At 35.8% G+C, this 17,315-nt stretch overlaps 2 protein-coding genes across 4 annotated transcripts in view; both read right to left on the bottom strand.

The window, feature by feature from the left end:
* Window positions 1–2,373: 2,373 nt before the first annotated feature.
* Window positions 2,374–17,315, bottom strand: part of INTS13 (integrator complex subunit 13) — a 72,371-nt gene continuing 57,429 nt past the window's right edge. For all 3 annotated transcript variants that reach the window (XM_037846002.1, XM_037846003.1, XM_037846004.1), the window contains 2 exons: window positions 4,343–4,478; window positions 2,374–2,684 (listed from right to left, as the gene is read on the bottom strand). In XM_037846002.1, the coding sequence (XP_037701930.1) occupies window positions 2,645–2,684; window positions 4,343–4,478 (176 nt within the window). In that variant the 3' untranslated portion in view covers window positions 2,374–2,644. The remainder of the gene's footprint in view (window positions 2,685–4,342; window positions 4,479–17,315) is intronic.
* Window positions 7,782–9,376, bottom strand: LOC119541772 (guanine nucleotide-binding protein subunit alpha-14-like). The gene has a single exon (XM_037846005.1). It carries the CDS (start codon window positions 8,812–8,814, stop codon window positions 7,909–7,911), a length of 906 nt encoding a protein of 301 aa, XP_037701933.1. The 5' UTR covers window positions 8,815–9,376; the 3' UTR covers window positions 7,782–7,908.

The raw sequence follows: 17,315 nt of genomic DNA, 5'->3' as shown, positions 1-17,315 counted from the left end.
AACAATTTGTCAAATCTATCGTCAAAGGTGAAAGATAATGGAATTTGTGAAAATTCTGACTTACACTATGATTACAAAAATAAAACACCTTTTAGTCAGGGGAAACTTTAATATAATTGAAAGTAGCAACTCCTTTCTCCAGGGTAACTTTGATTCCAGCAATCATTAAGTCTGCACTTAAGCTTGTATTCCAAGTATGGATGGGTGACAAAAAATTTTTAAAATTTAAATGTCCACTTCTCTTGAACAATCAATCCTCCATATGGACTTTGTTTTAAAAGAACCAACAACTAATGGCCATTCTTCTATATGTGTCCTAAAATCATCACTTCCACAAAGAGGTTGTAATACGTATCCTGAGATAAGACCAAGCACAGTCTGACTTTCTGTGGGAGGAAAGGGGGCACTCAACTTCAGGTGCTCAAAGGAAGTCTAGTCAAGCAGGTAGAATGAGTCAGCCGGTGAGTCTAGCAATCAGTATGGAATAATATAAACAAGTTACTGGCACATGGTGGTTCAAAAATACTTCCACAGAAATATTCCCTCTATTGGTAGGGTATAAAAACAAGAGTTCATGAATAGTATCTAAACATGGAGACTGAGAAGTAGACAAGACTGTCAACAAGTAGCATGGCCTTAGTAGAGCAAGGGCCATAAATGAGGAGAGTAGAACAGGACACCAGTCTATGAAGATGGGTTATAAAGGAAAGAAGTTTGGATCAGAATAAACTGTGAACCCCAATTGGGGACAAGTTGAAAATTGGGTATCAAGAAAAGACAAAAAGGCCAGAGTGCAACTAGAAGTAAAAATTATCAAATAATTCAGTATTAGGTTACAGCTCAAGTCTTCCAAGTTTAAGATCCTGATACATGTATACCTAAACATAGTGGCAAGGAATAAAAACATGACACTAGATTAGGGGAGAGGAGAGATGCAAGGGCTGAGAATGAGACAGGAGTTAAAAAAGGAGAGCAAAGTAAACTTACTGGGTTGACAAGCAAGCCTGCTGAACTCTTATTTAAACACTGGTTTACTTTTTCTAATAAAAAATATTTAAAAATCCCAAAATTTAATCTCTATATTTAAGTGAAGGGATTTTCCCTCCTTCAAAAAACTCTCGAGGAAAAATGACAAGCCAAGAATTAGCATTCAGCACTGAAAAACATCTTTTTGTAACATGTTATGAGCTTCTTGATGAAGCATAGAAAGAAAGGTCATCAAATACTTCTGAGAGACAATGGAGTCCAAGATTCTATTCATTGATAAAAACAAATAACTTAGTAAGTGTGCACGTTTGAAACTGTTATGAACTCCAGAAGAGCTATAATCTTTTAACACAATCTTGTTGGGTGGAAACTTTTGACTGTTTCCATGGAGATGTGACTCACCCAACTGTGGGCCAGATGTTTTGATTAGATGGAGGTGTGGCCCTGCTCATTAAGGGTGGGTCTTGATTAGTTCACTGGAGTATTTAAGAGAGCTAAGAGCCAACACAGGTACTGATGCTGACACTTGGAGACACTTGGAGATGCAGACAGATGGACATTTGGAGATAGTTAGCTAAGAGATGAAGCCCAGAGTTTGCCCCAGAGAAGCTAAGAGAGGATGCCCAGATGCTTAAGGAGAAACGACCTGGGAGAAAGAAGCAAGGACACACAGGAGCTGAGAGAGAGAAACGAAGACAGAAGCCCAGAGACATTTTGGAGAAAGCCGTTTTGAAACACAACCTGGGAGCAAAGGACAAGCAGACGCCAGCCACATGTCTTCCCAGGTGACAGAAGTATTCAGGACACCATCAGCCTTCCTTCAGTGAAGGTATCCTCTTGTTGACGCCTTAGTTTGGACACTTTTATGGCCTTAGGACTGTAAATTTGTAACCAAATAAACCCCCTTTATAAAAACCAATCCGTTTCTGGTATTTTGCATAACGGCGGCATTAGCAAACCAGAACAGTTAACTTTCCTTTCTTCAAAGTCTATAAAGAGTCTGCTTTATGTTTCTCTTTCCATATGATATGAAAAGTCAATGGATCGTAAATTTTTAGCAGAAAATAAACTGTTATATATGATCCAATACTAGTAAATCAAAATTTATATCAACTATAAAAACTGATTTTAGAAGGACAAGAAACACACACACAAAATAATTTAAAATAAAATACAAAATAAACAAAAAAATTCTTTTTTTTTTTGGGAAAATCACTGTGATGCAGATTAATAGGCAAAATTTTATATTGCAAATGTCACCTAAATTTGATAAGATTTTGAAGGCTGTTGACAGTCATCAAATGAATGTAATACGTTTTTCCTAAAGTAATACTCCAATGTTTCATATTTTAGCTATTTTAAGAGTTTTATTTGACAAAGAGAAGCCTAAGAGATTTTTAAAAAACATTTCCAGAGGACCATCTTTTACCGTAAAATAAATTTGTGGATTTAGAAGGACAAATCTCAAATGTGTATTTTTGACATATGTGCCAATTTTACAATTAGTACAAAAAAGATAAAGTTAGTTGAAATATTTTAAAAATGTAAAAACCAGTCCAGGCAACATAACTGTACAATCTTGCTGTAAAAGTACTTATATCAAATTCTGCACAAAATATTTATGCAATATACTAAATTTAGTTCCGAGGGTCACTCTTCATTGACGGCTGGCTTTTCCATTTTCTGTGGTCTCCATCCTGAAAAATAGGAAAAAAAAAAAAAAAGAGTGAGTAACTAAAATATTCACGAACTACCCATATTTTTTCCTTCTTAATTACCCAACTTTCACATGAAAATTAAAATCTACTGTATTCATGGAAAAGACCACCACCAACACTCAGAAAAGAACTAAAGTTAGGGTGCCTCTAGTTAGTCTACCTTCCTCGTTTTCATTTTACAGATGAGTGAAAACTGAGGCCCAGGGAAATTTAGTAACTTTCCCAAAGTTACATTTCAAAGGCCACGGTTTTTTTCATTATACCATTCTCCCTCTCCAAGCAAAACAATGAAAAACTGCCTACCATTTAGTCATGTATTTATTTCCTTTTTCACTAAAGAAATCCTTTACCAGTAAATTTTTAAGATGGTTTCTTCTAAAAAATGGATTAAAATAATCAGAACTGAATTTTATCCAGTTAAAAAAATCAATATTCCTTGAAGTTCTAATACATGCTAGGACACGGATGAACCTAGAAAACATCATGTTGTGTGAAATAAGTCAGACACAAAAGGACAGATATTATATGATTCCACTTACATGAAATAGCTAAAAAATGCAAATTGGTAGAGACAAAAAGCAGAGTCCAGGTTACCAGCAGGTGGGGAGCTAATGCCTAGTGGGTGTAACATTTCTCTTTGGAGTGATGGGAAAGTTCTGCTAATGGATGGGAGTTTGGGTAGCACAACTTTGTGAACATGATTAATCCAACTGAATGGTAGAAGTTGGGAGTGGTTGAGATGGGAAAGTTTATGCTGTAAATAAGTTTCTACAACAAAAAAAAGAGTGCGCAACTAAAGAGGCAATGATAATGAATGCAACGTAAGATCCTCAACTGGATCTGATAATGGAAGAGAAAAGACCCAAAAGGACATTATTGGGACATATGAAAAAACTGGAATATAGACTGTAACCTTATATCAATGTTAAATTTCTTGAACTTGACAACTGTACTTAAGGTACAAGAGTGACTGAACATCCTTGTTCTTAGGAAATGTACATGGAAGTATTAAGTGATCAAGGAGCGAGATGTATACAACCTTTTTTAACTATGTTTAAAAAACGGATGGAAAGACAGACTGATGGATAGATAGAATGATTAAAGCAAATGTGACAAAATGTTTAAGGGTGGTATATCTGGATCTCTGGATGGGGGGTATGTTGGAGTTCTTTGTGAGTTCCGTAATATTTTTGCAACTGTCCTGTAATATGAAATTATTTCAAAACTAAAAGTAAAAAATAATCATTATCCCTAAGACTACATTACTTGATAAGAAAATATATTTCCCATTATATTACACAGATTCAGTGTTGCTTACAAAGTATTTTTATAAGACTTTTCCCTCTATAATGTTTACTTATCATTTTTTTAAAAATGCTCTAAGTAGATACTACAAACAATATGATTAGTTTCTATGAGTACCAAGAATCAGAGACGTTAATTTTTTCTCTTTATAAGTAACATATCAATTTAGCAACAGATGAGGTAAAAAGTAGCTAAAATAATGAAAAGAGCTCACATATAATTTACATATTAATAGTCTACCATAATATTAATAAAAAATTGAACACAAAAAACAAGGTTTATTATAATACAAGCAATTAACAAAATTAAGTTCTATAATAAATAATACAAACCCATTTTCCTCTTTAAGATGCTGATATAACTCAGCTCTGTTATTAACAGAGTTCAAACGTCCAGCAAACTCCTGATGTTTTCTGGAATTGGCAGTATTGATTCTATTACTCCACAAAGATAACAAGGACACTGGCCCTGGTGTTATATTTGAAAGAGGGGGGAAAAGCAGAATAATTTATTACTTCAAACTTTACAAATTCAACAAATTTACCCTCTAATTCTACTATTTTATAAGACTATGGCAATATGATCTTACCCTTATTCTATTCTAGAAAGAAAATCTCTTCTAATGGTTAGGAAAGAGGAATAGAATAATTTTTTACTTTAAAATCTACAAATTAATTAAATTTACCTTTAATTTTACTTTTCAATTCAAATAATTGAGGAAAAACCATCTTCTTCCCCTTATTATCTTTTAGAAGGATATCTCAACAGGTTAGGAAATAGGAGTCTCATTACTCAAAAGAATCACTAAACATACCTTCCCTCTAAATTTGATTAAAGTTTTAGTAAAGCAATTGTGAAAGGGAACTCACAATATCAATAAATCAGTATCAAATTTATGTGTGTGTTTTGTGTGACAGGACATATTTATTCTGAAGAATTACAGAATAGGAAAGGAAAAGCCTCAAGCATAAAGAAAGGAAAAGTACAATCACAAGTCAAGTGAACAAATAAGAATTTTAAAAATCTTTCTTTACTCCAATGTAAATATTCATGTTAATGGTCCAAATCAGTTCTACAAATTTTCTGATGAAAACAGCAGTCACTGTGCCATTCCAAGAGGCAGCGATTTTCACCTCTTTGAAGTGGTTACTTTGATATTTATTTCCTTGTCTCTAAATAGCTTTAATGCTACTTCCTATTTTCCGTTTTAGGTACTATTACGTACTGTCTCTTCCAAGAAGATAAGGATTCCACCTTCTCATCTCTACAACCTCCCAATTTAGCTATATCACTATTTTGATTAGCTTGACTTTCAAAGTTTTGTTATTATAATAATGTAAATATTACAGTATAGCCAAGTAGAAAAGTATGATTACTTTTCCTTTCCTGCACAACTTTGTGTTTATTCCTGGATTAATAGCTTTCTTGTTTTCTCATTACTTAGGTTTCTATGTACTCATCACTAATTCATTCCCATACTTTCTACCTGGCATGTCTGGAAATGATACCCTTCCTCAAGATTGGTAATTTGGGTATGGGAAATCTGTGATTTAAAAATCCTCTTTCTTCACATTTTTTAAGGCATTTTCCATTGTACTTTGGCTACTAGAGTTATTTTTAGAAGTCTGAAGGAGTTCTGACTCCAATTCCTTTGCATGTGCCCTGTTTCCTCATCTTGGATACATAGGGTCTTCTTTAAGTTCGAAATCTTTCAATGATACATCATGTTGTGGATCTATTTGCATCCACTGTACTGGGCTCTCATCGTGCTCTCCCAATATGCATACTCATGTCCCTTGGGGCTGAGAAATTTTCTCAAATTATTTCACTGATGTTTTTCTCCCCTCTCTTTTACTTTTTTCTGGAACTCATGCAATTCAGATATTAGACTTCTTAAACTAGTTCTATAATTTTATCTTTTCTCTCCAGTTCTCCATCTCTTTGGCTTTTTGCTGTATTTTCTGGAAAAAGTCTTCATCTTTATGTTTCAACCCTTCCATTATTCCATTTTTCATTCCTGTGATCATATTTTAAAATTCAAGTGTATTTCTGGCTGTTATTCTCCAAGTATTTCATTTTTTTAGCACCCTGTTTTTGTTTCACAGATGCAGTATTTTATCTCTCTGAGGGTTTTTAAAAATAGTCTTCTCTTTAAATACTCTGTGGTTCTCAAATTTTCCTTTTCCTATTTGTTTCATCTCTAGCTTTCACTTTAAAGGCTTTCTCAGATGTCTGAGATTCCTTTGTTCCCTGCTCACATCTAAGAATCCTTCTAGATCAGACTTTTTAAAAGATCAACCTTGGCCCTACTAACATCTGGACCGGATAATTCTTAGTTGTCAGGGGAGAAGGCTGTCCATAAATTATAGTAAGTTCACCACCTTCCTTAGTCTATACACACTTGGTGCCAATAACAACAAACCTTCCCCTTCCCTCAAAGCTGTGACACCTCAGAATATCAGATACCTCCAGGCATTGCCAAATGTCCTGTGGGGGTAAAATCACCTCTAGCTGAGAACCACTGGTCTAGATTCAAGGTTTTTATAAAAAAACAACAAAAACACATGTAACTTTTAAAGTAACAGTCCATATACATAATCACTGCTGTGAACTAATAAGGGACAATAAAAGTGCACAATGTTTAGAGGAAAAAAATGTTTTATGCATTAGATGTTATATGGTATGGATAACTCGTCCAATAAAATTTAGTTACATATTAGAAGTTATTAAATTATGCTTAACAGGACAAATGGATTCTACAAGGTCAACTAAAACTTAGATGAATGAAACTTAAAAAGGGAGGGGGGGGGCAGAGCCATGATTGTCCAAACACACGGAGAAAACAGAATTTTTTCTCAAATTTCAGTTTTTCATCTATAAATTTTTTCTTTAAGCTTATGGCACCAACTACTGTTTATCTCATAGGGAATGCTACTAGGGGACACAATTACATAACAAGAAACAATCAGAGGAAAAAGGAAAGCCTGAATCTCCAGTGGATTCTTCTGCTCATATTATTTTTTTTTCTTTATAAATTTTAAATGGCATAATGGTATATTCTTAGCTTTCTCAGAAAGGTACAGCATACATAGTTCAAGCCACAAATCTGTGGTGGACATAGATTTGGCAGGGATTACATTTGTTAAACAGTTTGGACTTTTAGCCAGTTCATAAGTTTACAAGACCTTGTCATATACAGTGGAATACACACACATATACATTTCACAACAAGATAGCATATTTGCTATCTCGACCCATTTACCATATGTCAGCTTTGGCTCCGATGTGATCAAATTGTGGCAAAACTAAATTCGACGGACTTATTCATTATTCTGACTTACAAAGTTAACATTCAAAAAGAATAAACATCTTCAAAAAACTCTGGTGGCATGCTGAAGAAGTCATACTTCATGAGGGGAGAAAAACACCCTATAGAAATGTCTCTAAATGGCAAGATTTAACAAAAAGCTTTGAACCCATTAACAGCCTTTAAAAAAAAAAAAAAAAAGATCACCTAAATTAGTCCTCTAGAGGTCTTAAGGCATGATCTATAAATTAACAGGCCTTTTTAGGTAAAATATGTTACATGATTTTTAGTGGTTATTACTAAACACACTTAAAATTTAAAAAAAAATTTAATCACAGTAGCTTTTAAAAATTCTATAAAATACCAAATTCTAAAACTACACAAAATCTTACAGCTAAAAATCAAGAAAAGAACTTTAAAAAGGTTTTGGTTAACTCAGATATCTTCCATCTCTGTCCCTGTGATCTGCATGATATACTCAGTGCCTGGCACAGTGGGCCAGGCCAAGTGATGTCAGAAGTGTTTGGAGATAAAACAAGAAAAATTTGTGAATCATGTCTTCTGTCATGGGGGAGGAGTGGGCAGCAGCTTTTAAACTTGGTTGAATTCCCTCAGGTTCAGTTGAAGAATTGTGTCTTTGACTGCAGCAAACACAAAGCGGATATTCTCTGTATCTGTGGCACATGTGAAGTTGGAATAGATGACTTTCTCTTTGTCAGGATTCTGGTCTTGATAAAGTTTCAGGATAAAGTCTCTGGCAGCTTTGACATCCTGCTTTGGTCCTGTATATTCTGGGAAATAGCTAATTAGATGAGAATACATGATTTTCTCTTCTAAAAGGTCCTTCTTGTTTAAGAACAAAATTACAGATGAGTTCAGAAACCAGGGATAGGTAATCATTGTTTTAAATAAGGCCTTGCTTTCTTCCATGCGATTCTCATTGTCACACTCAGTCAGGACCTGGTCATATTCACTCAGAGCAACCAAGAAAACAATGGAAGTGACGCTTTCAAAGCAATGAATCCATTTCCGCCTTTCAGATTGCTGGCCACCAACATCTACCATCCGAAAGACGATGTTTTCCAAATCAAAAGGATACTCAGTGATGCTAGTGGTGGGCACTCGGACACGAAGCACATCTTGCTGTGTTGGCACAAATGATGGTGTGGCAATTAGGTCAATGTCAGTCACGTAATATTTGGCAGAATCTGATAGCTGGTATTCCCTCCTCCAGTTGTAACACTCCTGGATTCCCGGATCCTGCCAGAGCTGCTTGATGGCCTCTACCTTGCTCCTGGATAATGCAGAGACCTTGTCTACTTCCACTTCTCGGATTATCTGGGCATTTTCCTTATTCTGCTCACACACGTATTGAATCCTTAAGTTGTCCATTGCTCTGATCATGGCTTGCACGGCGGTGAATATATTTTGGTACACCAGCTTCGTGAACCCCTTTCTGTCTTCATTGCTGTAACCACACCCATGGATAATTCTCATTTCCTTGATAAAAGTGCTTTTCCCACTTTCACCAGTACATTTCTGGAGGTCAGAAGTCCTCCAACCAAGGTGCCAGCAGGGCTAGGTTCTTCCTGGAGGCTCCAGAGGAGAATGTCTACTGACCTTTTCCAGCGTTCAGAGATCACCATCATTCCTGAGTGCACAACCTACCTCCAGCAGGAACACCTTCCAACCTCTGCTTCTTTCCTCATACCTCCCTCTCTCCATATTATTTTATACTAAGATAGATTATCTAGTAGTATTTTCTGTGACCTAACAATTTATATGATGAATTAAAATATGTCAAACTTTCATGATACTCTAAAAAATAACAGTGTTCTGCAGAAAGGATTTTAACATTCAGGTATTTTGCTTACACAATGATTCAGAATGTCCACCCTGTGAAATGTTAAGCAATGCCACAAGCTCAAGCAAGCTCTGCTTTTTGTGAGTTTACTAAGGTTAGAGGATACAGTCAATATGCAAAAATTAGTTATACATCTGAATACTAAAAAGGAAAAATTAGAAATTTTTTTTAAAGTACCATTAACAATAGCACCAAAATACATGAACTACGTAGCCATATATCTAACCAAAATCCCTACGCTGATAACTGTGAAACAGTGATGAAAGAAACAAAAGAATACCTAAATGGAGAGAAAAGACGTATTTGAGGATACAAAGACTCAATTTTCTTCAAATTGATACATAAATGCAATACAATTCCAATCAAAATCTCAGCAGGATTTTTTGTATATACCAACACACTGATTCTAAAATACTCAAGTGTTTCAGAGTCCCCAAGACCACACACTAGAGTTCAGTGATTTGCTGGAAAGACACATGACTGAACACTGGGTTACACGCATAGCTAAGAATTACTGCAGCAACACAGTATGGGTAAATAGCCAGATCAGTAAGGAGAAATGATACAGCACACAGTGTGTAGGAATCCACTTGCAGGCTTCCCACATTCTCACTCTCTTGTGAGGGTTCACACAGAATACACACCGCCCCCACAGCAGTGAAAATGCAGCCACATGTGAGCAATGTTTCTGCCAGGGAAGGCCATTTGAGACTCTGAGTCCAGGTTTTTAAATGGGGGCTAGTCATGTAGGCATTTTATGTCTAGACACAACAAACTCTTAGATACTCAGAAGGAAAACAAGTGGACAGTTCAGGTGTAAGGCAAAATAACTTTATCATTTCAGGAACCTTTCCAAAGCCAAGTGCCCAGATGCCAGTAACTGACCAAACCTGCAAGCAGGCTGTTTTAATCATCATAGCCCAAGGCCTGCTATGTTAACTCTTTCCTGCTCAATATGAGAAGGCAAAAGAACTATAATAGCCAAAACAACTTCGAAAAAGAGAAAAAAGAAGACTCTCACTACCTCACTTTAAGGCTCAACGTGAAGTGCCCATGACAGTACTGGTATTGGCGAAAGGATGGACATATAAATCAATGGAACAGAATAGATAATCCAGAAATAGACCCCCATATATAGAGTAAACTTATTTTTTTTATAAAGGTACAAAAGCAATTCAATGAAGAAAGCTTTCTCAACAAATGTTATTAGAACTGGGAAATCATTTGCAAAAAAATGAATTTTGACCAAATCTCATACTTTATACAAAAAATAACTCAAAATGGATCACAGACATAAACTGAAACCTAAAATTATAAACTTCTAGAAGAAAACACAGGAATAAACCTTTATGTCCTTGGCAAAGATTTCTTACATATAACACCAAAAGCATGATTATGAATTTCAAACTCATCAGATGAAGAAGAGATGGAAAAATCTAAAAGATCTAAAAGAGCTGGAAAAAGTTAGACATGGGCTATTCTAAAGATTTAGAATAAGTTGAACCAAATGTCAAAGAAGAACCTTAACACAAAGCCAATCAACAATAAAACTCTAAGCAAGAAAGAAAATGACCTTCAGTGTAAACTCATCAAGTATATCAGATGAATCCTGTGCCGGTTTGAATGTATTATGTCCCCCAAAATGCCATGTTCTTTAATGCAATCTTGTGGGGGCAGATGTATTAGTGCTGAATTGATTGGAATACTTTGATTGAGTGTTTCCATGGAGATGTGACTCAATCAACTGTGAGTGAAATGCTTGGATAATTTCCATGGAGGTGCTACCCTGCCCATTCAGGGTGGGTGTTAATTGGATCACTGGAGTTCTATAAAAGAGTTCACAGACAAAAGGAACTCAGAGCAACTGAGATTGACATTTTGGAGGAGCTGCAGCTTACAGAGACATTTTGGAGAATGCAACCCAGGAGCAAGCAGATGCCTAGAGAGGAATGTCGTGGGAGAAGGCTATTCTGAAACCAGAACTCTGGAACAGACACCAGCCATGTGCCTTCCCAGCTAACAGAGGTTTTCCAGATGCCACTGGCCATCCTCCAGTGAAGGTACCTGATTGTCGATGCCTTGCCTTGGACACTTTATGGCCTTAAGACTGTAACTCTGTAACCAAAAAAAAAAAACCCCTTTTCTAAAAGCCAATCCATTTCTGGTGTTTTGCATTCTGGCAGCATTAGCAAACCGGAACACATACACATCAGCAAAAAGTTACAAGCCATAATAAAAACACAAAGATATAGCCCAGTTAAAAGAACAAATTCAAACTTCAGAAGAGATGTGAAATTTTAAATCACTAATCAATGATGTTCAAACAAATCTCCAAAATCAATTCAAGGAGATGAAGGAAAATATGGCTAAACAGATAAAGGATATTAAGAAGACCCTCTGTGAACACAAAGATGAATTTGAAAGTATAAAAAGAAAAGACATAACAGAATGAAAGGTGCAACAGAAAAGATTAAAATTCTAGAGGCATACAACAGCAGATTTGAACAGGCAGAAGAAAGAATCAGCAAAATAGAAAACAGAACAATCAAAATCCTACAGACAGAAGAACATACATAGAAAATAATGGGAAAAATTGAGCAAGTCTCAGGGACTTGAAAGACAGCATGAAGCACACAAACATACATCACGAGTGTCCCAGAAGACGAGAAGGAAAAAGGTGCAAAAAGAATATTTGAGGAAATAATGACTGAAAATTTCCCAACTCTAAAGAAAAGACATAAATATACACGTCCAAGAAGAGTAATATACTCTAAGTGGAATAAATCCTAATAGACCTACTCTGAGACACATACTAATCAGGATGTCAAATGCCAAAGAGAAAGAGAGAATCTGAAAGCAGGAAGAGAAAAGCAATTTGTCACATACAAGGAAACTGCAATAAGATTAAGTGCCAATTTCTCATCAGAAATTATGGAGACAAGAAGGCAGAATATATGTAAGGTACTGAAAGAGAAAAACTGAAGCCAAGAATTCTTTATCTGGCAAAACTGTCTGTCAAATTAGGGAAACTTTAAAGTTATCTCAGATAAACAGAAACCAAGAGAGTTCGTCAACAAAAGACCTGCCATACAAGAAATACTAAAGGGAGTCCTACAGTCCTTAAAAGGAAAAGAAAGGAAACAGAGGCTTGGAGGAGGGTGTATAAATGAACATTATTGGTAAGGGTAACCAAAAGGGTACAGAGACAAAAATAAGGTATGACATATAAAAACCAAAGGATTAAATGGTTGAAGTAAGTAGTGCCTTTCCAGTAATAACATTAAATGTTAATGGCTTAACTCTACAATCAAAAGACTCAGATTGGCAGAATGAAAAAAATGTATGATTCAACAATATGCTGTCTGCAAGAGACTTTCCTTACACCCAAAGACACAAATAGGTTGAAAGTGAAAGGCTGGAAAAAGATATTCTGCACAAACAGTAACCAAAACAGAGTTGCAGTAATTACACTAATATCGGGCAAAACAGATTTTAAAAGCAAAACTGTTTTAAGAGACGAAGAAGGACAGTATATATCAACAACAAGGGGCAATCCACCAAGAAGAAATAACAATCATAAATATTTATGCACCTAACCATGGTGCCCCGAAATACAGGAGGAAAACGCTGGCAAAACTGAAGGGAGAAACAGACACCTCTACAATAATAGTTGGAGACTTCAATACTCCTCTCTCATCAACAGACAGAACATCTGGAGAGAGGAGCAATAAGGAAACAGAGGACTTGAATAATATGATAAATGAACTAGACCTAACAGACATATACAGAACACTGCATCCCCAAAAACAGGATACAAATATTTGTAAAACGCTGATGAATCATTCTCCAGTATAGACGACAATTTGGGTCATAAAACAAGTTTCAATAAAATTAAACAACTGAAATTATACAAAGCTCTTACTCTGACCATAATGGAATGAAGCTAGAAATCAGTAACACGCAGAGAACTGGAAAATTCACAAATATACGGAGGTTTAAAAACAGTGGATCAAACAAGAAACAGCAGGAAAATCAGTAAATATTTTGAGATGAATGAAAACAAGAACACAACATATCAAAATTTATGGTATGCAGTGAAGGCAGTGCTGAGACACCTATATTAAAAAAAAGAAGAGCTAAAATCAAAGGCCTAACTGTACACCTGGAAGAACTGGGAAAAGAACAGTAAAGTAAACCCAAAGAAAGCAGAAGGAAAAAATAATAAGGATTAAGGCAGAAATAAATGAAACTGAGAATAAAAAACAAAACAAAACAATAGAGAGCATTAACAAAACCAGAGGTTGGTTCTTTGAAAATACCAATAAAATTGACAAACCCTTAGCTAGACTGACAAAGAAAAAAAAGAGAAGATGCAAAAAACAAAATCAGAAATGAGAGGGGGACATTACTGAAATAAAAAAGATCATAAGAGGATACTATGAACAACTGTATGCCAACAAATTACACAACTTAGATGAAATGGACGAAACCTAGAAATGCACAAACAGCCTACAATGACCCAAGAAGAAATAGAAGACTAAAACAGACCAATTACAAGTAAAGAACTTGAATCAGTCATCAAAAACCTCCCAGCAAAGAAAGCCCAGCACCAGATGGCTTCACAGTTGAACTGTACCATTCATTCCAAGGATGATTAATACCAATTCTGCTCAAACTCTACCAAAAAACTGAAGAGAAGGGAATACTACCTAACTCATTCTATGAAGCCAACATCACACGAATACCAAAACCAGATAAAGATACTACAAGAAAAGAAAATTACAGACCAATTTCTCCAATGAATATAGAAGCAAAAAGCCTCAACAAAATACTTGCAAATCAAATCAAACAGCACATTAAAAAAGAATTATATATCATAATCAAGTGGGTTTCATACCAGGTATACAAGGGTGGTGCAACACAAGAAAATCAACTAATATAATACACCACACTAACAAATAGAAGAGGAAAAAAACACATGATCATCTCGATCGATGCAGAAAAGGCATTTGACAAAATCCAGCATCCTTTCTTGATAAAAATACTTTCAAAGATAGGAACAGAAGGAAACTTCCTCAACATGATAAAGGGTATATACACAAGGCAAATACTGGTAAAACTGAAGGGAAAAATCCATAGCTAACACTGTACTCAATGGTGAGAGATGTGCTGGTTTGAAACTGTTATGGACCCCAGAAGAGCCATGATCTTTTAATTCAATCTTGTAGGGTGGAATCTTTTGATTGAATGTTTCCATGGAGATGTGACCCACCCAACTGTACACGAGACCTTTTGATTAGGTCATTTCCATGGAGGTGTGGACCCCGCCCATTCAGGGAGGGTCTTAATTAGATCACTGGAGTCCTTTAAGAGAGCTCACAGAGAGAAGTTCAGAGAAGCTGAGAGAGATATTTTGGAGAGAAATTAAGAGCCGACACCGACAAAGACGCTTGGAAATGCCAGGAGATGCAGACAGAACGACGTCTGGAGATGCCAGGCTAAGGGATGAAGCCCAGAGTTTGTCCTGGAGAAGCTAAGAGAGGACTCCCAGATGCTTAGAGAGAAACACCCTGGTAGAACAAGCAAGTAAGCACAGAGGCTGAAAGAGAGAAGCTAAGGGAAGCAGAAAACCAGACAGTTTGGAGAAAGCCATTTTGAAACCAGAACCCAGGAGCAAAGGAGGAGCAGATGCTGACCTTCCCAGCTGACAAAGGTGTCCCAGACGCCATCAGCGATTCTTCAGTGAAAGTATTCTCTTACTGATGCCTTAGTTGGAAACTTATGGCCTCAGAACTATAAATTTGTGACCTAATAAAGTCCCTTTATAAAAGCCAATCCATTTCTGGTATTTTGCATAAAGGCAGCTTTAGCAAACTGGAACAGAGACTGAAAGCTTTCCCTCTAGGATTAGGAACAAGACAGGGATGCCCACCGTCACCACTGATATCCAACACTGTGCTACAAATTCTAGTAGAGCAGTTATGGAAGAAATAAAAGGCATCCTTGGAAAGGAAGAAGTAAAAACTTTCACTATTTGCAAATGATATGATTCTATATACAGAAAGTCCCCGAAAAATCGACAACAAAGCTACCGACCTAATAAATGAGTTCAGCAAAGTAGTGATCAAGATCAACATGGAAAAATGAGTAGTGTTGCTATAGAATAGTAATAGGCAATCTAAGAAGGAAATCAAGACAATTCCATTTACAAAAGGAACTAAAACAATCAAATGTCTAGGAATAAATTTAACCAGGGCTATATAGGACTTGAACACAGAAAAGTGCAAAACATTGCTTAAATCAAAGAAGACCTAAATAAATGGAAGGATATTCCATGTTCATGGACTGGAATACTAAATATCATTAAGATGTCAATTCTACCCAAATTGATTTACAGATTTAAATTCCAACAGCCTACTTTGCATAAATGGAAAAGCCAATTATCAAATTTATGTGGAAGGGTAAGGGGCTCTGAATAGCCAAAAATATCTTCTATAAGAAGAAATTGGAGGACTCACACTTCCGGACTTTAGAGCATATTACAAAGCTACAGAGGTCAAAATAGCATGGCACTGGCTTATAAAGATAGATATAATGATCAATGCAATTGAATTCAGAGTTTAGAAATAGAGCCTCACCTATATGGCCAACTGATATTTGACAAGGCTGACAAGTCCACTTGGTTGGGACAGAATATTCTCTTCAACAAATGGTGCTAGGAGAACTGGTTACCCCTATCCAAAAGAATGGAAGAAGACCCTTATCTCACACCTTATACAAAAATTAATTCAAAATGGATCAAAGACTTAAATATAAGAACCTGGACCATTAAGTGCCTTGAAGAAAATGTAGGGAAGCATCTTCAGTATTTTATGGCAGGCAATGGTTTTTCAGACTTTAAACCCAAAGCACAAGTGACCAAAGAAAAAAACAAATAAATAGTCCTCAAAATTAAAGACTTTATGCTTCAAAGAACTTTGTCAAGAGAGTGAAAAAGCAGCCTACTCAATGGAAGAAATTATCTGGAAACCACATATCCAATATGGATTTAATATCCAGAATATATAAAGAAATCCTACAACTCAACAATAAAAAGACAAACAACCCAATTAAAAGAGAACAGAAGACCTTTCTCCAGCACACGAAAAATGTTCAACATCACTATTAGAGAAATGAAAATCAAAACCACCATGAGATATCATTTTACACCTATGAGAACGGCTGCTATTAAAAAAAAAAAAGAAAACTATAATTGTTGGAAAGGATGTGGAGAAATAAGGAGCACACATTCACTGGTGTTGGGTATGTAAAATGGTAGAGCCGCTATGGAAAGCAGTTCGGCAGTTCCTCAGGAAGCTAAGTATAGAACTGACATACGATCCAGCAATTTTGCTACTTGGTATTATACCCAAAAGATTTGAAAGCAAGGATGTGAACAGACATTTGCACACTGATGTTCATAGAGGCATTATTCACAATTGCCAGAAGACGGAAGCAACCCAAGTGTCCATCATCCAAAGAATAGATAAACAAAATGTGGTATACACCTACAATGGAATATTACTCAGATGTAAAAACAAATGAAGTTCTGATGCATGATAACATGGATGAAACTTGAGGACATTATGTTGAGTGAAGAAATAAGCCAGATACCAAAGGACAAATATTGTATGAGCTCCCTGATATGACCTCATTAGAACAAGCAAACTCATAAAAGTTAAAATCTAGAATACAGATTACCCAGGGGATGGAATTGGGGTATTAGAGAATGGGGAGCTGATGCATAATTTGTGCAGAATTTCTATTTAGGCTGATTGTAAATGTTTGGAAATGAATAGTGGTGATAGTAGTACATTACTGTGAGTATAATTAACAGTGCTGAATTATATTTGTGAATGTGGTTTGGTCATGTATGTTACTAGAAGTTAAGTTCAAAGACTGTATAACACAGTGAACCCTGTTGTTAATAGTAAAAATACAAGAATTTTCTTTCATAAATTATAACAAATGCATGACACTATTACAATGTGTTAGAAATAGGGTGGTATATGTTAACTGTGGACTGTAGTTAACAGTAATGTTTCAGTAATCTTTCACCAATATTAACAAAGGTACCAAGCTAATACAAAGTGTC

The sequence above is a fragment of the Choloepus didactylus genome, chromosome 8, assembly GCF_015220235.1.
Source record: "Choloepus didactylus isolate mChoDid1 chromosome 8, mChoDid1.pri, whole genome shotgun sequence".
NCBI lineage: Eukaryota > Metazoa > Chordata > Mammalia > Pilosa > Megalonychidae > Choloepus > Choloepus didactylus.
Note: the sequence above shows the minus strand (reverse complement) of the source record. Positions and strands in the feature narration are given on the sequence as shown.